The sequence below is a fragment of the Anastrepha obliqua genome, chromosome 1 (assembly GCF_027943255.1).
Source record: "Anastrepha obliqua isolate idAnaObli1 chromosome 1, idAnaObli1_1.0, whole genome shotgun sequence".
NCBI lineage: Eukaryota > Metazoa > Arthropoda > Insecta > Diptera > Tephritidae > Anastrepha > Anastrepha obliqua.
In genome coordinates, this window is record NC_072892.1 from 170,058,367 (window position 1) to 170,080,157 (window position 21,791).

General features: G+C 37.3%; 2 protein-coding genes across 2 annotated transcripts in view; one reads left to right on the forward strand and one right to left on the reverse strand.

The window, feature by feature from the left end:
• Positions 1-21,791, forward strand: part of LOC129240867 (putative mediator of RNA polymerase II transcription subunit 12) — a 123,613-nt gene that overhangs the window by 26,026 nt on the left and 75,796 nt on the right. The window contains exon 2 of the mRNA XM_054876910.1: positions 11,855-12,293. Within this exon, the coding sequence (XP_054732885.1) occupies positions 11,898-12,293 (396 nt within the window). The 5' untranslated portion in view covers positions 11,855-11,897. The remainder of the gene's footprint in view (positions 1-11,854; positions 12,294-21,791) is intronic.
• LOC129238546 (uncharacterized) lies at positions 856-1,905 on the reverse strand (the record flags this gene model as incomplete). Its single annotated transcript, XM_054873606.1, has 1 exon — positions 856-1,905. A coding segment is annotated over exon 1 (1,050 nt), but the record flags the coding sequence as incomplete, so codon positions are not given.

The window sequence follows — 21,791 nt, forward strand, 5'->3', positions numbered from 1 at the left end:
GGAAAAACTGTTATTGGACAAGAAGTTTCCAGGGCCGTGTTGCAAGCTGAGGTGAAAGTTTCCACCAGTTCGTCGATCGTTTCTTCCGATAGATCTAGATTTCCTCCCGGTGCCTTGGGGAGTAAGCTCAGCAAATTTCTATAATATGCATCCCAGTCCGTCCTCCTCAGGTTCCTGTAGGGGGATCTTATTGGACGAGTTTGAGTGAGAGAGAACTGAATGTACCTATGGTCCGAGAAGGAATGAGTGTTTAGCACCCTCCAATCAGAGATTTGGTTTATCAGTGAGGAAGAAGCCAGAGTAAGGTCAAGCACCTCTTCTCTGGCTGCGGTAATAAAAGTGGGGTCCTTACCCCTGTTACATATAAACAAGTCCTCGTTTAAAATATAGTCAAAAAGTGACTCACCTCGTGCATTGATGTTAGAACTTCCCCAGCAGGTGTGATGGGAGTTCGCGTCAGTGCCTATGATAACGCCGATTTTCCTGCGTTTTGCTTCAGCCAGGGTTTCCCTTAGCAGCGCCGGAGGTGGTTCCACCTCGTCATCGTGTGCCATATATACGGACATCAGCCATAGCTTTCCAGCCGGGCCCTCCAGACTCACCGTCACAATGTCTTCATTGCTGAAATTAGGCAAAATAAATGCGTTAAGTTCCCTCCTGATGAGTATACAGGATCTTGGTTTACCTGTCCTGCTATACGCCACCAGTTTGTAGCTTTTCGTCCTGAGCCCAGAAATGCCGTTGCTGCTCAGCCACGGCTCCTGAATCAGGACTATATCAGCTCCAACTTGCTCAAGGTGGATAAGTAGGTTGGCGGACGCCGCCTTAGAGTGCTGAAGATTTATCTGAAGAATATTCATCCTCCAGGATCCTCTCCATCACCTCCAGGACGGCGTCCTCGCTCTCCGAGGCCAGAAGCCTCTCCTCCTCCGCCCTGTCGAAGAACGACCCGATGCTTATGACGGACCCCGGTAAAGAGCGGACGTCATAAGCATTGTCACCCTCCGACGTGACGGAATCTACCTCCATGTCCACAGGAGCTTCCTCTACTGTGGGCCTTGCTTCTCCCAGCACTTCCGGATGTGCGGGGGCATCTCCTCTGGCATCGGTATGGTAGACCTTAAGGACTACCTTCTCGAAGCCATAGTTGATGATCCCCTTTGCTTCAGCAAGAGGACTGAGAGACTCTGCATTCAGCAGAATCAGCGCTTGCCGATAGGATCCCTCAGTCTTCTCCACCTTAACCACCCTCCAGTTGTGCGTGGGAAGTTTGGGGTTACAGTAGCGGAGGATTTCCTCCATCTCCTTCGAAGCAGAGGGTTCGGAGGGGAGCCAGACACGTGCCCGCGGACGCACAGGTAGATCCCTTCTGTCCACTACCTTCAGCTTGGCTCCCTCCCATACCTCTCCCACCAAGGCTACTGCCGCCCTATACATCAAAGCTGACCGTTCGTCAGCGCAGACGATTCTCTTGTAGGAACCGTAGTGCCATCCGGCACTTTCACAGTTTGGAGGTGGTCCAGGGTTTTCCCTCACCACCTTCATGAATACGGCAGAGATGGCGGACGCTACCCTCTTCCACTCCTCCCTAGAGATAGCGCCGTCTTCTCTACCGCTGTCCATCACCCCGAGAATGATGGAGCTTGCCTGCTTAGCGACTTCGCTAAACGATTTTGGTGGGCCACCACCAATCTTGGGTCTCTTCTCTTTGGAGACGTCCTCCTCCTGGGAGCGTTGCCTTTTTACTCCCGAGCCCGGATGTGGAGCGCTCGCTTCCACTCCCTTTCCGCTGCCCTCCTCTGCTCCTCTGACCACCTTCCTGGCCCACTCGAGCGTCTGAGAATGCCTCTCAGATAACTGAGGGTCATTCTGGCCACCGTAGCGCTCCAGGATCCTGGTAGCCATACGAAGGTCAGAGAAGGACCGCTTACTCTGGCCAGGCTGCCGTTTAGGCTTAACGGGGGGTCCTCGAAGAGATACCCCCGAAGTCCCCGGAAAGCTAGGTAAAGGTACTTCGTACGCCTGAAAATATTATCGTTTTCCGGTAGGTAGATGCCGAAAGTGGGGCTGTGATAGCTCCCATATACTGCGTCCGTTTATAATTTGAATTGGCTGTTGATATGGTGTTCATGGGAAGAACACAAATATGGCTTGAGGACCATGGCCTGGAACTCGTCAAACATAAAACCGAAGTCATCCTTACGACACAAGGTCACATGCCACTCGAGGTCAGCATGCATATAGGCGACACGTCCTTAGTGATCCAAAAAGTAGTGAAATACTTAGGTATTCAACTTGACTGCAAGCTTACTTTCTGGGCCCAGATTCCTCAAGCGACTACCAAAGCAGAAAAGGCCATGAGAATGCTAAGTAGATTAATGGCAAACATCGGCGGGCCAACGCAGAGCAAAAGAAAGCTAATTATGGCGGCCACAAACTCAATTCTCCTGGAGAGTTGTGCTAAACTGCATAGCCAACGCGTCAGTACTGAAGGCTGTGCAACGAACAGCGGCACTCAGAGTTGCGTCAGCCTACCGCACTGTCTCCGATGCAGCAATTTTCGTGATCAGCGGAAAAAAAACACAGATACATATTTTATAGCAATTTTCTCTTCAGCTCTTTTTTAGCAAAATATTCAGGGTTAACCTTCGGTTAGACACTTTTCTAAAATCTTCGGTTGGGTATTGGGTCTGGTCTTTTTTCATCCTGTTCAAGGGTATTTTTTAAAAGGTTATATCCATAAATCGATTAAACATTAAATTCTATGAAGCTACCTGGAAGTCAAGTTCTTAGTTACAATCGAAATATGTATGGTAAATTCCAAGGGTAAACCCTCCCTTAGGTACTGAAACTTGATATGCAACATACATATGCACATTCGCTCATTAGTCGTTTCTGGCATAATGCTCCCAGACATAAGGACATAGACGCGCTAGGCAGATCGTCAGCTTTCGTATTCTAAGATTTTAGATAAATGGAGAGAAGGCGAAAAAGTGAAAGCATAGCACTAAATCGCTGAAGTTCTGTAGCCAATCGTCTACACTCTTCCTGCGATGTAGTAATTAACGGTTGTGCCGTAGGACTATGTTTCGATTGATTTATTTGGATGCGGGCAAACTGGCGATAGCGGACATTCAAACTTACCTTTCTATGGTATGGACAGCGATATGGTGGATGGGGGAGTATTGTTATGACAGTGGTGGCTCTCTCATCAAATGACCTAAACAGTGGTTGGTAACAAGCATATGATACTTTTGAGGTTTTGCATCAGTACAGTAATGGACGTTGAGTTTAGTGCTCAAACCGTCTCCCGACGAGATACTTAACAGTTGTTCCGGCGGGGGCTCGGTACTTTGACGGTAGGACGTTTAGTTCGGGTTAAAGTCCCACACTGACGGGGTTAGGCTTTCGAAGCGTCCTCCTTGTAGGATGTCTCATCAAAAAAAGTTGAAGTTTTACCTCCGGCAATATAAATTTTTTTATATTTTAAGACTTCCGCCTCCAATTTTTTCCCATACCTCCCAGTTTTTGATATAAGAATGAAATTTCAATAATAAATATCTGTTTATTAGAGTGCATCACTTTCATATCAAAAAAAAATTTGTACTCTTTATCCATCTGAATAAAATCTATTATAATCTATAACTTCCACAGAAATATTTCGAAAAAATATTGAGCTGAGTGAACTAGGCGGTTTTGAAAATATCTTTAAAAATACATAAGTAGGTGGCTCTCAAAAAAGTTGAGGTATATGGCTGTAGTGATCGATATCTTCTAAAGTATCGATCAAACAATTTCAAGTTTATGCTCGTTGTCAAGTTGACATTTGACATTAAAAGTTTCCTTTGCTATTTTTTTGGTTCAATTCAAATGTGAGTTACAGGGAGTTAACGATGGAAGCCAACAAAGAGAAAATTCCGTGCATTTTACAGTTTTTCCTTGATAAAGCAAGCTAAAATTGTGAATGGTTTTATGGTACATTCCGTTCAGACATTTTTGATGTTAACCCCCCGGTTGGGCACCCGGGTCGGGCCAGAAGTCGAAAACTTTGTAAGTGAATTTAGCATATTACTATTATAGTTAACGACTTGAGCTTCCTGGTAGCTTCTTAAAATTTAATTTTCAATCGATTTATGGATGTAACCTTTTAAATAGGATCCTCAAAAGGGCGAAAAAGGGTCATAGTCCAACCGAAGATTTTAGATAAGGTGTCCAACGTAGGGGCAAAGAAAATGTCGATAATGCCGATAATCTTGATAAAAACACAGAAATAATCAAAGTCGACCTGCATGTTAGTAATAAAATTCAATAAAATTCAATATATGTTTTATTAGATGATATTTTTTTTATTGCTGTGAACATCTGAGCCAGTGAAAACTTTCTTATTGTCTTTTGGAGACCGGCGACCTCTAATACCTATGTAAAAATTTTCATTTTTAGAGCATTGAAATCCGCGTGTGATGCGCGAAGAGCCAATACATCCATTCGTCGTCACTGTGTCGTGCGGCGTTCATGGGGGTGGAGTCATTGGGCCGTATTTTTCTTTTAGGACGTCATCGACAATACGATCAGTGTTACTGATGAACGCTACAGAACCATGATAAGTGCTTTTCACTACCAGAATTGGATGAACGAGGTTCGGTGAACAGGTGGTTGCAATGAGACGGTACATCCACACACACACAGATTTTTTTTTGTAGAGGTCGCACAAAGCATTGAAAACCGAAGTGTGAGACTTTCCTTTCGCCTCTCTGCACTAAAAACTCAACACCGCTCCGTTTCCCTACGAGCGTGGAACTACTGCTAGAGATTTCAGTATTGTTTCGCGGTGGGGGAGCGGTCTATTGCCTTCCTATAAAAATTTGCGGAGACGCTCTTCTGTTTTGGAGATTTGGCGGCATGTCTAGCAGGATTGCCCAATTTAACCATCCCAGACATTTTTTTTGGTTTTCTGAAGTAGCGGATTTAGGCCAATAATCGTAGCCCTTAAGAAGAGGATTTGAGAGGAAGGCGAAAGTCATGGAAGAGGCAATAAAATATGGTCACAAATATGTATTAACAATAGCCGATAACATCTTTTCCATTTAACAGAAACAATTTTAAAGGTCCAAGAAATGACTCCATCACTCAAAATAATGTTTCTTGTTTTTTTATATTAGTAAAAAAGTTATCCAAAGCCGAAATTGGATGATTAATTTAGAAAAAAATTACTAGGTCATGAAACTACGTACCCCAATTTCTTTCAAAACCTCTGATTAAAAGTTTGATGTAAATTTGTCGATTTTTTTATAAAGAAAAGAAAACAATTAGAATTAAATAATAAAATAAAAAAAATTAAAAAAAAGGAATTATAATTAAATAATAAAATAAAAAAACTAAGAAAAAAAAACAATAAGAATTAAATAATAAAGAAAAAAAATATGAATTAAATAACATAATTAAAAAAATTTAAATAAGAAAAAAAAGCAATTAGAATTATATAATATAACAAAAAAAAATAAAAATCAAATTATAAAATAAAAAAATTAAAATAAACAATAAGAATTAAAAACTATAATAGGAAAATTTAAATAAAAAACACAATTAGAATTAAATATTGAATTAAAAAAATAAAAAAAACAATGAGAATTAAAAAGTATAATAAAAAAATTTAAATAAAAAAAAATCAATTAGAACTAAATAACAAAATAAAATAAAAAAATTAGAATTAAATAACGAACTAAAAAAAACAGTAAGAAATAAAAAATATAATAAAAATGTGTAAATAAAAAATAAACAATTCGAATTAAATAATAAAATATAAAAAAAAAAAATTGAATTAAATAACATAATAAAAAAATTAGAATAAGAAAAAAAGCAATTAGAATTAAATAATATAATAAAAAAATTAAAATAAACAATAATAATTAAAAAATATAATAGGAAAATTTAAATAAAAAAAAGAATTAGAATTAAAACATAAAATAAAAAAATAAAAAAAAGAATTAAAATTAAATAATAAAAAAAGTAAAAAGCAATACGAATAAAATAATAAAATAAAAAAAATTAGAATTAAATTGAATTGAACTAAAAAAATTAAGAAAAAACAATAAGAATTAGGAAATATAATAAGAAAATGTAAATAAAAAAAAACAATTAGAATTAAATAATTAAATAAAAAAGATTAAATAAATAAACAATTCGAATTAAATAATAAAATAAAGTAAAAATAAAACAATAAGAATTAAAATAACAAAATAAAAAGATTAAAAAAAAAAGAAATTATAATGAAATAGATAATAAACTAAACAAATTTTAAAAAGCAATTAGAATTCAATAATAAATAACTAAATAATCGAAACTTGTGCTACTTTTATGGGGTATGCATCACTTCTTCATGATCCAGGCATCACCGCTGATTTAAGATTACAACATAAACTTTGTACTTGAAACTTACCATTTATGTAATGGGCATTTGGAATGGCCATCAGGCTTTAGATTCCCATAGCCAAGCATTTGAGCTTTTTTAAGCTTGTACGAGTCCCTCTTTAGTTCCTCAACCATCACTGTAAAGCTTAAAATTGAATCTCAGTGAACTCCTCTGCCAAACGACCGTTTTGCATTGCCCCCATTAATCTCAAGGTCAACAAATCGTATTAATTTCTTTCTCTCCTTCCCTCAACACACCTAAAAAATTCGAAAGCTAAACAACGTAAGCCATGCATGGCTCCGCTATCACCGCAAGTGCCACCAACCGAACGCCTAAAGCCGTTAATGCGTTCATTGGACGCGCGCTCTTCACTTTCGATGGTGACGACGTGATCGCCCTGTAAACGATGTCATTTGCAAAGATTTTCAACCAAAACAACAGTTTTGCATCAGACCAACAAGGTGAAAATAACAATTCCTAGGCAGCTGATCGGCCAGCGCCAAACGTCGCACACCGCCAAACAACACCAATTGCCGTTTAGAGCCAGCCAACCGAGCAAATAACAAACAACAAATGAACATTTGGACGCGCTTGCTGCTGCATACGAATAAGTGCATACAACCGGCCTTGCATGAGTGCGTATGTGTATGCATGCTATGTTATGTTATGTGTGTTATGTGTGCAGGTGTGTAATCACGTGTGTTGTAATGACAAGGGACGTGCATATTTTTTGTAACTGGGTTTTTTTCTGCGGCTACCCACTGCTTAAAAAGGGTTAACAGTGCTGTTGTTTTACTTTTTTTTTTTTGATTTTTGATTTTTGTTTTCTTTGTTGTCCGTATCACTTTTGTAGGTGAAGGCTTTGTGCCAATTCAACCGGCAATTAAATTCACGTCAACAAACACGCATCAGCAGACGGGGGGTGGTGAGCGGTGAGTGCCAAGTGACAAGCAGTTTTGCTCAAAGTTGATGGTACGTCGTCGCCGTTAACGAAGCAGCTGTTCACTTTGGCTTTGTTATTGTTGTGGTTTGGTGTTTCGTGCACTCAGGTCGTTGGACAATCGACTGTGTCACTGAAAATTACAATTTTATCACCGCTGCCATGGTATCTTTCCTGGGTTGTTGATATGGCCATAGGGATTTCTTCGTATGCGATAAAGGGTGTGACAGCAAAAACGTACATACATAGTACATACTTTTATGTTTTTGGAAAATAATGTGTAAGGTATTATTGAGCTATGTCTATTATGCTAGTCTAATGAAAAGTGTATATCAAGGATGATTTTTTTTTAGAGGTGGATAAATTCAAATTGACAACCCAGTTCTCTATGACAGCCAATCTGGGAGTTCTCGCTTGTTTTGAGGTTATTTTGACTTGACTCGTCATAAATATATGAATTACAGGTGCAGGAGTAATGTACGAAAATTTTTCAAAACTTGATGACAATTTTTCCGAAAAAATGATGATTTTCAATCATTTTTGTTTGCTAGTCAGTTGCTTTATTTTACAAAAATTACAAACATAGCACTAATTCATCATGTTTCGACTTAACTTTGGCAAAATTTCAAAAAAAAAAAATTAATAATTGTAAAAGTTATCCTTTTTCTCTAGAAGTCGCTTGCGGAGATCATCAATCGGACAAGAGAAATTAGTTTTATTAACAGATAATCTTGTGCCTGATCGGAGCTTGTTTTGTTTTTTTAAAAATTGAGAATATGGCGGTCTCAGGAAATATTTTTCAGATTTTCCAGAAAAAAACCAACAATTAATTGGGGGAAAAAAGTGCGTGAAACTTTCAAGACAAGAAAAGAGGAAGAGACCCGAGAGAGAATGAGAGATAGAGAGAGAAAGAATATATACAATATGTAATTAAATTCACAACATTTGCAGAGAATACAAATGGACAAAATTTACAAAAAACGGAGGAGGATCGACCGGTGTAGGTAAACGCCGGACACAAGCCGCGGCAACAATGCGCACTACTCCAAGCGTTTATCACCCGCACAAACACAGCAATTCCGCCGCAGTAACGGCACAAATTACCGCAAGGCAATACCAATAAATCCGACGCTGGAAGCGACAGCACTTTATAGTACGCACAAGTACTTACCAGGAACAGAAATAAGCGGCAAAAAGTAGGCACCAAAAAAAAAAAAACGCCAAAAAAATTGGGACCGAGAAAAGCCCCAAACAGTAGGCACCAAAAATGTATTTCCTACAAGTTTGCACCAACAAACAGGCGCCAAAATAGGCAGTGTTATTTCTCACTTGAAATTAGCAACCACAAGGATAAACTCAGGAAAAATAGCCTAAAGTGTATCTAAGATATACAATATATAATATAAGGTATAGCTCTCTCTCTCTCCTTTTCCTCTGCGTTACATCTTTTTTCTCTCTCGCGGAATGAAAATGCCCAAAACGTTGCATGGCCTTGAAACGACATACTCTCCATTCTCGCTCGTCTATCGACGCCTAAGAAGTTTGACTTCAAAATCGAAATTTTTGAAAAAATGCGAGATCACGCACGAGTTTTTTATGTTTTTCAAAAACAGTAAAAAACTTTATTGAAATCTACTGTGTGGTTTTAAGTTACCGTAATCACCAGGTCAAAAAACGTAGTTTAGAGAAAACTGCATTTAAAGTTTTGGTATCTGCTCCAGAGCGTCTGAACGCCCTTTGTTAATTGTTGAATAACTCGAAAAGTATTTGTCGGATTTACTTCAAACTTTCACATTTTTAAGATTTTATACTTTAAATCAAATTTTTTGAAAACTTTGACTACTCTTAACCCCTTATATTGAAAAAGTCATCGTCTAATGGGCCTTAAGGGAACACGGAATTACGGGTCGCCTCACTAAATCAATTTAATTCTTTTACAATAGTTTTCCAGGGAACATAAGAGAAAAGTGTGTGAAATTGTACCTCCAGATTACGTCGTGTGTGCGCCAGTTCAGGTACGCACATGCCCGAAATAATATTCAAATATTGAGGCTTTAACATCTTCTAAAAAACATCCCTAACAGAGCACAGTTCTTCTTCTTCTTTCATAGCGTTATAACGCGGGATGCGTCAAAGCTTCCCTCAAAATGCCCCTCTAAAGCAGGTCTACTTTGAGCTGTTGCTGGTAGTTACGTATTCCCAGCTTCTTAAGATCGTGTTCCACTGCGTCTATTAAACGGTTCCTCGGTCTGCCTTTGGCCATCACGCCCATTAGCTTTCCTGTCAAGGCTTTCTTCACGGTACAGTCAGCAGGCATACGGATCACATGACCTAGTCATCTTATGCGCTGCGCATTTCTTGTTCGGAACTGTATCGATACTTATGTTACTGTGAAACACCGAAATCTGGAGAATGTCGACTTTTACCGGTGAATGTCAACATTCACATAGTCGCTTGGTGTATGTCCGAAATTTTTGCTAAATACCCTTATTTCTGACTTATACCGGTAAATGTTGACATTGACCATGCACTAATGGTAAATGTTGAACATGTTGGAGATTTCTATTTTCTTCTCGGTAGTTCAGTCGCTATACAACGCCACAAGGATGGCGTAACTTTTTCGCCCCTCTTTCTGAATACATAAGACTTAAGAAAAGAAAATAATGGTATTATAATAAAAAAATACTTACTTATTAGATTCAAATCGTATTTATTGCAACAACTTTAACAATTATCCCACACTTTTAATTGCGCAAGAGTCCCTTGCTTTTACAACAGTATTTATTTGTAGAACACTTCCTTATGCAATGAAAGCGTCTATAGCCTCGTCCCCCGCTTCTCGAATTAGCTGCAGCTGCTTCTCTCAGCAACATTTCTTGAGAAGAAATCTCATCTATGGAAAGTAACTTTTCTTTACAAATTACGAACTGATTACGTGTGTTGGAGTCTTCTATTCCAACAACAATCGCTAACACATTTCGGTTATCTGTACAACCGCGGTCGACATCAGGGACTTGTATTCATACATTATCACCAATTTGAGCAGGAGAAAATTGTTTTTGTGAGGCTCCTAACATTTTTATTGCCTGCAGTAGTATATTTTCTTTCGCGGCAACTCTTTTTGTAGAAATCAACTTGTGTTTTTCAGTCAGAATTTGATGTGAAGACGTTTCAGGTTGTAGGTCCTCTTCAATATTTTTTTCTTTGGAATATGGTTTTCAGTAGGACCACCGCTCAATTTTTTTTATAAGCATTGACAGTTTCTTCAAGCTGTTCTTCGATTTGAGAAGTATTGGCAAATTCTTCAAGTTGTTCTTCAGTTTCAATATTTGCGATTTGTTCGCCAGGCAAAAAAGACGACGCTTTGCCTCTTTTTGTTTTAACGCCAAACATGCCTTCATAAGGACTTTGGCGCGTTCCTTCGTGGTATGTAGTGTTCTTGGCAAATTGCACAAGGGATAAACCATCTGATCATTTATTTGTATCGTTATCGTTCATCCAAGCAGTTACCATATTCTGTATATCCTGATTGGACCTTTCAACTGAGCCTTGTGTTTGACTGTGCAAGTCTTTTCATGAACTATTTTAACATCTTTCTACATAGCGCATATTTCGGATATCACTTGATTACTAAATTCTCTGCCATTATCTGATTACAATAATGCTGGTGCACCAATCTCTGTTTGACTGCAGACAATACCTTTCTTAGGTGCACTGTGTTTCATTTGACACTGTTTGCATAAATTTAAATACAAAATTACAACTTCATACCTATGTAATATAATATTTTTGTATTTAACTTGCAACACTTTAAGCATACGCGTTCTTCCTCCGTGGCCTATTCTGGTGTGAGTTTTATAATATACTGCACAATTTTTCATTGGTAACATAATACTGTATGTTTGTTTCCCCAGGTTTTAATGGTACAATTATTATCATCATTAATTTTTAAAACATCAAGACGTTTTACTCGTCTGTAATCCAAAGGTATCTTGCATTTAATTTTAGCAGAAACCACTTCAGAATACTTTTCTTGAGAAAAATAAAAATAATTATCTTTTCGTTTACCCGCAATTAATGCATTTAAATTTTCGAGAAAAAGATCACGATTTACTGCAGTATCCATTTAGTATAAATTAGGGACTGATACAGCTGACGGAGCCGAGCAGAAAAATGATTTGGCGGGAGAAATCCAGTCGCTTGTTTTTTGCCTCTTTTTTTTTGGACTTTCATCAGAGCATATCTGAGATTGTCGATACACACCGGAGAGGGCCCGAATGTACAACGATGTAATGAAATATTCGATCATTCACCGTCGTATTTGGTATCTGTTGACATTCACCGGTGAAAGTCGACATTCTCCAATTTCGGACATTCACGGTAACATATATATATATTGAGAAATTTTGCCTCACATTGAGCCTGTATTACTCTATTTATTGCGCTTCTACTGTTCATCTTTTCTGAAATTGTTTTAAAGTAATATACTTTTCTTTCTATTGCAGTTATTATCACCACCGCAAGTAGGAATACGCCAAACCTCTTGAAATGTTAAAGATTTGCAAAATAAGCGCCTGTCCGAACGGAACACTTGGCCTGCACCTGAGTCGAGCACCCTGGGATCCCTATCCATGGGTGAGTGGCATACAGGAGGGCTCCAGTGCAGAGGACGCCGGCATGCGCGTCGGCGACACAGTATTGGAGTTCAATGGCAACGATGTGTTGGGACAGAAAATCTTCGAAATCGCAACAAAAATACGTGAACATTGGCAAAGTGGTGCCACCGATGTGACGGTGGTGATTTGGCGCAATGAAACGGAGCCGGATAGCTGCTGCAGCGACGAAAATGATTACGAAGACGTTGATGATGAAGGAGGCGATGGGGTTGAGAATGCGTTGGATAATAGTGATAGTGAGACAGCGGTGGTGGAGGGGCGAAGAAAGGTGAGTTGAGTAGATTACTGTTTTCTGAGTCTCGAGCTTGGCGTACTCGTACTCTTAAGTGCAGCGAAGCGCTGAGCGTTTTTTGTTTTTTACTTTGTTTGTTTTTGGCATAACTATGGTATTTACTGTTGCTGCATCTGCAGTACGTGTCGAGCGTGCTGCTTTTTGCATGTCACGCGATGCATTAGTTTTGGTTATTTATTATTACTTTTTTTTTGACTCTTCTTTCGTGCAATCTTGGCAAATTAATATAATCACCTCGGTTCGCTGTTATATAAGTATTTGAGTGTATGTATGTATGCATGTGAGTACATAAATTTTCTATAGACTGTTGCTGTAACACAAACATGCATGTAAGCGCCGTCTATGTGTGTGTATGCATGTGTATGGGTGCATATGTGGGTCAATAGTGTGCCTTCAACGGTAGCAAACGCTTCGCTAATTTTCATAAACGTAGTCGAAGATTTTACAGTAACTTTTTCCATACAATTCTTTAAGTTATTATTTAACAGTTTAAAGCACTAGCTTTGAAGGTCAAAATACAGTATTTATAATTAACAGGAAACTCAAAAAAATAAAAAAATTAATAAAATTAAATGAATAAATTAAAAAAAAAAAAATTAAATTAAATTAAACTGAAAAAAGAAAAAAAAAACATAAGAATAACCTACTACAAACTTTCCAATGCCTTCAACTTAGTTTGGTTGCCATATAGTTACGAGGTGTGTTCAAAAAGTATCGCGAGTTTTGAATTTTCGCAAACTACGTATATTCCAATTTCGATTTTTTTGTGGCGATATATTGGTACTCATGTCTCTCACTCATGCCGACGAGTTCGCCTATTTTGAATGTTCTGTTAATTGTTGACAGCTGCTTTGCTTGCGCGTGTTTCGGTTCGTCTTCGATTTTTACCTATTCAAAAAGAGGGATCAAAGAACCTGTATCAAATTTTGTGTGGAAAACGAAATTAACGAAATTAAGTGCGCGGATGCATTCCGAATGTTGACCATGTCATACGGAGAAGCTACTTTGGACCAAAGCAACGTTTATCGGTGGTACAAAATCTTCTCAGAAGGCCAAGAAGATGTGAACGACAAAAAGCGTTGCCGAAAGTCGAACGCCCGAGCACTTCAACAACAGACGAAAAAATTGATGAAGTGAAGAAAATGCGGCCAATCGTCGAATCACCGTTAGAGAAGTTGCTGAGGACCTAGACATATCGATTGGCTTATGCCATTCGATTTGTTTCAATGATTTGAGCAAGAGACGGTTCGCCGCAAAATTCCTACCAAAACTGCTGAACTTCGACCGAAAGCAGCATCGCATGAGCATCGCTAATGAGATGTTGGGCTCTGTCCGCGACGACCCAAATTTTCTCCAGAGGGTCATAACTGGTAACGAATCGTTTATGGTTATGATGTTGAAACCAAAGCTCAATCATGTCAATGGAAGCTGCCGCACGAAGCAAGACCGAAAAAGGCGTGCTAAGTTCGGTCGAATGTAAAAGTTTTGCTGACCGTTTTCTTCGATTGTAAGGGCGTTGTACGTCATGACTTTTTGCCTTAGGGTAAAACGGTCAATAAGGAATATTACCTGCAAGTTTGCGCAATTTGCGAGAAGCAATCCGCCAGAAACGCCCGGATTTGTGGAGGAACAAAAATTTGCTCTTGCATCATGATACCGCCCTTACTCACACGTCGTTGCTTGTGCGCGAGTTTTTGGAAAAAAACAACACACTAATGATGCCACAGCCACCGTATTCCCCAGATTTTCTTTTTCTTGTTCCCGAAACTGAGGAGGCCCATGAAAGGACGACGCTACGCTACGATTGAGGAGAGGAAGATGGCATCGAAGAAAGAGCTGAACAAGATACATTTTTTTTTTTTTAAGTGCTTCGGAGATTGGAAAAAACGTTGGCACAATATCTCATGGGGATTACCTTCAAGAGGACAAAATAGATATGAATAAATAAATAATTTTTGAAAAAAACACAAAATTTGCGATACTTTTTGAACACACCTTGTATGTACAGCCGGCGGAAAAATATTTACTCAAAATTTTGACTAGTTTTGACTATTTTGTTTGTTTTCTTTTAATGTTCATTATTTTATTATAAAATTTTAATTTATTGTCTAACAAAAACTATATAAATCTGAATTTCAAACTTTATAAAATAATATAAAAAAAAAATTTTAATTTTTGCACAATTTTAAAATCTTAGTTCAGATATTTCAGAACAAATTTGAGTATCCATGCAATTCTAGACTAGTTGCGACTACTTGTCTTTTATTTTTTTAATGCTCATTATTTCTTATAAAAGTATAGCTCTCTGTCTAGAAAAAACTATACCAAATTAAAATTTTATACCAAGATTAGACAAATTCTCTAAAAAAATGCCTGGTATATATTAGTTTTAGAGCCTATTAAATTCTAGATATTGCAAGTTTGACGTACAGTGGCTTAACAAAGAACTCGGAAGCCTAAGTGATCTGCTTTTAAGTCAAAAAATATATACAGGGTCCGGCGCTCGAAATGTAACCTATTAAAAAGGCCATACATTTAGTTTAGAAAATTACTTTTATTCAATTCAAAGTAAAAAATGTGTGGAAATAATACAAAATTAAGAATCAATTTACTTTTGCTCGATATGACCACCTTTTATTTTGACTGTGGCCTTGAGACGGTCCAGAAACGAATCGCATACAGCCCGATTGTGACTTGCAGGTATTGTGGACCACTCGCGGGCAATTGCTTTTTTCAGCGCCTTGAGGCTGGTGAATCTTTCAGTTCGGACCTTGCGTTCCAAAATGGCCTGAAGCGAATAATCCATCGTATTCGCGGATGTCTTCGCGCATTGTCTTCTCATAAATTATATCCAGTTTCGTTGCAAATTTCTTTTGTCAACAATGCAGTGCGGAGCTAAGGAAACTCGCATTGCAGTGACTGCATCCAAAATAGTGCTAAAAGCGCAAACGAGATTTACGAATTACTGAACAAACTTAGTAAAGGGTGGTTAAATTTCAAAAGCCGATGTTGAATGTGAACCACACCTAAACGTCGAGTTTTTTTCTACATTTTATTTAATGTTTTTTATTTTCAGACTAATTCAATTTCAACCATGGAAAGATACATAATCGAGCAACGCGTTAAAGTTATTCAGATTTATTATGAAAACGGGCGTTCAACTCAAAATGCATATCGCGCATTTCGTGATTTTTTCGGTCAATTTAATCGTCCGAATGTGCGTACAATCGGAAAAATCGTGCAAAAGTTTGAGCAAATCGGGTCTGTAGGAAATGTGAAAACACCAGTGTATGATCGTATAGCTCGTACTGCAGAAAATATTGCTGCTGTTCGCGATAGTGTGGTTGAAGAGCCGTCCACCTCAACTCGTCGTCGTGCCCAACAATTGCACCTCTCACGCTCGTCGTCGATGAACATTATGCAAAAAGACTTGCATTTACACGCTTACAAGGTGCAATTGACTAGCCTGAAGAACTAAAGCCTCTTGACCATTTGAAGCGTTGTCAATGGTCAGAAAGGTGGCAGGAAATGGCAACAATGAATGCCCGATTTTTGGAGAAAATCATCTTCAGTGATGAGGCACATTTTCACCTCAGTGGATTCGTCAATAAGCAGAATTGTCGCATTTGGGCGAATGATAATTCAAGAGTGATTGCCGAGAAACCAATGCACCCACAAAGAGTGACTGTTTGGTGCGGTTTATGGGCCGGCGGCATCATTGGGCCGTATTTTTTCCAAAATGAGGCCGGTCAGGTTGTTACTGTGAATAGCGTTCGCTATCGAGAGATGATAACGAACTTTTTATGGCCCGAATTGGAAGATATGGATGTGGGCGATAAGTGGTTTTAACAGGACGTTGCCACTTGTCACACAGCTAACGAAACAATGGCTCATTTGCGCGAAAAAGTTGGCCGAATAATCTCACGTCGCGGCGATGTCAGTTGGACTTCTTTCTTTGGGGTTATTTGAAAGAAAAGGTGTACCTCGATAAGTCCCAGCAAGAATTCAAGAGCTAAAGGGTGAGTTAATTCGGTACATTAAAGGCATAGAACCTCAATTATGCCTAAGCGTCATCGAGAATTTGGACCGTCGGATGGAGGTGTGCCCCCGAGGCTGCGCCGGCCATTTGGCCAATGTTTTGTTTCACACGTAATTGAGCCATGACAGTATTATCATAATGAAGAGAAATGATAATAACTTTTTAAAATAATTGTATTTTATTCAAAATCAACACCGGCTCTTAAAACTTAACCACCCTTTATTTCGAGAATGTTTGTTTACCTCACGACCAATCGTTTTTCCCAAACGTCTAAAGTGCCAAAGAGAAAAGGAAGTGGTCGTCCCCGCGTGGTTCCAACCAGTGCAGCCATAAAAGCCGTTCGAGAAAAAATTCACAGAAATCCCCTTGGACAGCAGAAAATCATGTCCAGGGAAATGATTGTGTAGACCAGATCCATATCAATTCTTGTACGAACTTCCAAAACTCATCAATCGACATGGACTTACATTTTTTATAGTATAGCTTGGTTTTCTGCAACTCTATTAATTCTAAGGAGAAGTTTGAGATGATGGCCAATAGGAATAACGCCCGAAAATTCTACCAAAAAGTTCTGCGGCTTACAGAAGGTTTCAAGACCGGGGCGTTTTCCTGTCAGAATAAAGACGGCGATCTCGTGACTGACATCCAGAGCAATCTAAAATTACGGAGGGAAAACTTCTCGAACCTATTACATAGTGACAGCTGCGCATGTCGCAGAGAATGTGAAGATGCCGATACCCCAATCGTTGACGACGGAATTGTCGTTCCATTACCCGACCATGACGAGGTGAGAATAGCGATAACGCGGCTAAAGAACAACAAAGCCGCGGGCGCCGACGGACTGCCTGCTGAGCTATTCAAACATGGCGGCGAGGAGCTGGTAAGGTGCATGCAAAGTATGGTCGGATGAAAGCATGCCTGGCTATTGGAATTTAAGTGTGCTCTGCCTAATCTATAAGATGGGCGATCCTGCAATCTGTGCCAATTACCACAGGATTAGTCTTCTAAATATCGCCTGTAAGGTTCTAGCGAGCGTATTGTGTGAAAGGCTTAAGCCCATCGTCGACCAACTGATTGGACCTTATTAGTGTGGCCTTAGACCTGGAAAGTCTACCATCGACCAAATATTCACAATACGCCAAATCTTGTAAAAGACCCATGAAAGGAGAATCGACACACACCGTCTTTTCGTTGACTTCAAAGCTGCATTCGACAGTATGAAAAGAAGTTTCCTGTATGCCGCGATGTCTGAATTTGGTATCCCCACAAAACTAATACGGCTATGTAAGATGAGAATGCTCAACACCAGCAGCGCCGTCAGAATTGGGAAGGACCTCTCCGAGGCGTTTGATACCAAACGAGGTTTCAGATAAGATGACTCAACTTCAGTTCCTTAAACTATTTTAATTTCAAATGGATTCAGAAAAAAAATTAAAAGAAAATAAAGAAGGATTTCGATTACATTTATAGAGAGTCACAAATAACCCTTCTAAGAACCGTATGTGGCTCGCGAGCCGCAGGTTAGTCCCTCCTGTACTGTACTATGCTTCATATGGAGAAAATACGCAACTCTATCAAGGAAAGTAGTAATAAAAAATCATCTAAAATTTGGAGTGACTTAAAACTTGCATTTTGTTGTACTAAACTTCAGTGGGCTATAAAACTGCCTAGCCAAATTTTTTCTGGAAATTCGGATTAAAAAGTTTAAAATTGTGGTGAAAATTCTTCGAATTTTTATAAATTCTGTATCTAGTTGGGAGTTTTGATTCATGTGGTATTTGTAATTTCAAAAAAAATTCATGAAAATTTAAAAAAAGTATTATAAAATAAAAGTAATAAAATAAATAAATAATTGGCGCGCACACTTCTGTTCAGTGTTTGACCGAGCTTCTCCACTTATTAATGGCGTTCGTCTTTTAGTTGTTCCACAAATGGATGAGTTTAAGCCGACTCTGAGCGGCAGAACATTTTTAATGAGCAGCTTTTTCATGAAAATTAAAGAAAGTAAAATAAAACTAGCCAAAATTGTTCGAAATGTTGAAGTCCCTTATTTTTAATGCAATCTACACATTTAATTATCCCTTTAATCATTCCACTGAACGCTTGGATGTGAGTAGCAACAACAAAAACAATAATCGAATGCTTGCCACTTTAAAGTTACGAACAAACGATTTCATTTAATTAAGCAAATTAGGCTTAAAGAGGATATCAATGCTACCATAGTGGACTTGCAACGAACATTAGCATTACCTAAATATTAATTTAATTATGTGAATATGCCAAAGGCACACATCCATAAATCCACTCGTTGCCACGTAAACGCATACCCATCGCTTCGGCAGCCAAACAATTTTATTGAATTATCTAAGCACTAACAAAGTATTGACTACCATTACGGTGGATTACAATTTAATTGACCTAAATATGCAAGCGTACACCGCCTACCGAATTACACGCATACGCTTACGCATTCACTTCCCCAACGCACATAGCTATGCTCTAGAGCAGCTTTCAAGTAGTCGTGTTAGTGCGTGTAGCCTATAAACAGGCGCATGAATGCATATCAATTTCAATCAATTTCCAAGCTGTCAAATGCTGCAGCCAGCTATTTCATTGAACGCAACAGCAATGCAGGTCAGTGTTGGCAACGCTAGGCAGTAGCGAGTTAATATAATAAAGTTGTACATTTACGGCGAGAGCTTCCGATTCAGAGGGTTTGGCATTTTCAGTAAAATAAAATAAACCAATTGATAGAGAGAGATATTGTCACAGTCGTGTTTTTTTGCATCCAAATGCATTTGATGAAGTTAAATGTGGTTTGTAGTTCGCGCAAATGGACGCCATGGCTCCGTTTAAGGTCCGAAAAACCTTGGTACTATTGTAACAATTTCATGAAGAAGGCGGGCTATGTTTAAGTAGGTTTAAGTCCCTTACTAAATCATTGAACTTCTCTGAATTAGAGATATATGGCTCAATAGACTGTGATAGGATCACGTACTCGCTGTCTTCATTACTGCTACTAGATACTATATTTGAGAAAGCATTTGCTGCTGTTGTGCGTAGAAAATTTTGAAAATTTTGATATAGAGTGTTTGGACTAGAAGGTACAGGAAAATTTCACCGTGAGGCACTAGAGCAGACGGCGATGGTAGATTTAGGTACTAAATTTGTTTGGCATTTTTGCCAGCGCTACGCTTACGTGGACTAACTACACAAAATTAGCAATTGTTGATGTGATTAGTAGGCTTTTTCCATATTCTAGGTACAGCAAAGTTCATACTTTTTGCTCCTCCTGGGTACCAAGTTGGAAGAAAAGGAATCATTGATTGACAAACTCTTCATAAAAAATATTGCCGTTCTGAGTCGGCTTGAAACTGTAGGTTCCTCCATTTGTGGAACAACATCAAGACGCTCGCCACAAATAAGAGGAGGATATGAGCCAAACACCTAACAGAAGTGTACGTGCCGATTATTTATTTATTTTTCCTATGTGAGAAATGTCTTGCCCATATTTTATCTTGACTTCATATGGGTGAGTCAAAATAAGCTTCATAGGCTTCAAAGACTTCACAGAGTTTGAGCTAGCTCAAATACGATTTGAAGTGGTTGCCTCATTTGGGTCTGTTCGCCTCAACCCATACAATTTTTGTAATGGACTGATTCCTTTTAAACTGATCTAAGTATTTTGTTCATGGTATTAAATTTGCATGAAAATGGGCTTAATTGTACACTTAAGTGTAATAACAAGTAAACTGAAAAAATAAAAAAAAAAATTTTTTTTTCAAATTTAAATTTAAAATTTCTAATTTATTAATTTTTTTTTTTTGCTTTAAAAATTTAGATAGAGTATTTTAAACCCAAATAATTCCACTCTGAAGTGCAAGAAAAGTGAACTAAAATTTAAAAAAAACTGTAATAATTTTGAGATTTTTTGTATATATTTTTTTCAAGTTTTGTAAAGAGTTTTTTAAAACCAAATAATTCCGCTCTGAAGTGCAAAAAAAGTGAGCTAAAACTTTAAAAAAATTTTAATAATTTTAAGATTTTTTATAAGTTTTTTTAAGTTTTATAATAAAGTTTCTTAAAGTCAATTTATTCCGCTCTTGAGTGTAATAAAAAGTAAACTGAAAAAATTTAATTAATTAATTTTTATTAATTTTGTGATTTTTTATTATTATTTTTTTTTTTAATTTTGATATACAGTTTTTTAAAGTCAAATAATTCCGGCCTCGAGTGCAATAAAAAGTTAAATGAAAATATTTAAAAAAATTTTAGTAATCTTCAGATTTTTTATAATATTTTGATATAGAGTGTTTGGAATTTTGAAAATATGAAAAAAATATCTGTTTACGGTTTTACTAGTGTAATTTAGCGCGAATCTAACTGAAGTAATCTTTTGGACATGGCCTTTTATTTTTCTGAATTTTTATTGTAATTTTTCTTTAATAATTAAAATTTTTTTTTTAATTTTTTTAATATTTTAAATTAAAAATAAAACTGAAAAACGTTTAATAATTTTGAGATTTTTTATTACTTTTTTAAATTTTGATATAGAGTTTTTTTAAAACCAAATAATTCCTCTCTGAAGTGTAAAAAAAGTGTACTAAAAATTGAAAAAAAATTTTAATACTTTTGAGATTTTTTATAATTTTTTTTAGTTTTGAAATTTTTTTTTTTAATTTTGATACAGAGTTCTTTTAAAGTCAAATAATCTCACTCTTAAGTGGAATAAAAAGTAAACTGAAAATATTCAAATATTATATATAATACTGAAAATTTTTTTTGAAAATTTTGATATAGAGTTTTTGAAGTCAAATTATTTCGCTCTTTTTAATATTTAAATTTTTTTTGTGTTTTGGAATAAAATGGACTTTTTGCAAAAATTTTGTTTTTGAAAACTTAAAAAAAAATCTGTTTATTGCAACCAATAAAATGTTTGTAATTTAGCGACTCTAACTCAAGAAATCTTTTGGACATGGTTTTTTATTTTTCTGAATTTTTTTATTGTAATTTTTCTTTAATAATAAATTTTTTTTTTTTAATTTTTTTAATTTTTAGATTTTTTACTATTTTTTTTTAATTTTGATATAGATTTTTTTTTAAAGTCAAATAATTCCGGTCTTAAGTGAAATAAAAAGTAGACTTTTAAATATTTTTTAAAAATTTTGAGGTTTTCAATTATTTTTTTAATTTTGATATTTAGTTTTTTTAAGTCGAAAAAATTTGACTCTTCTTAACAAGGCAGCTATTAGAAAGAGGGAAGATAGGAGCGGAATGGAACGATACGAGCATCACCAAATATGCATGCAGAGGCACTCCGCAAGGTGGGGTACTATCACCGCTATTATGGTTCCTTGTAACAAATGAAATTCTTAAGAAACTTGACGGAGGGGCACCTAAACTAGTGGCATATGCAGATGATATAGCTATAGTAG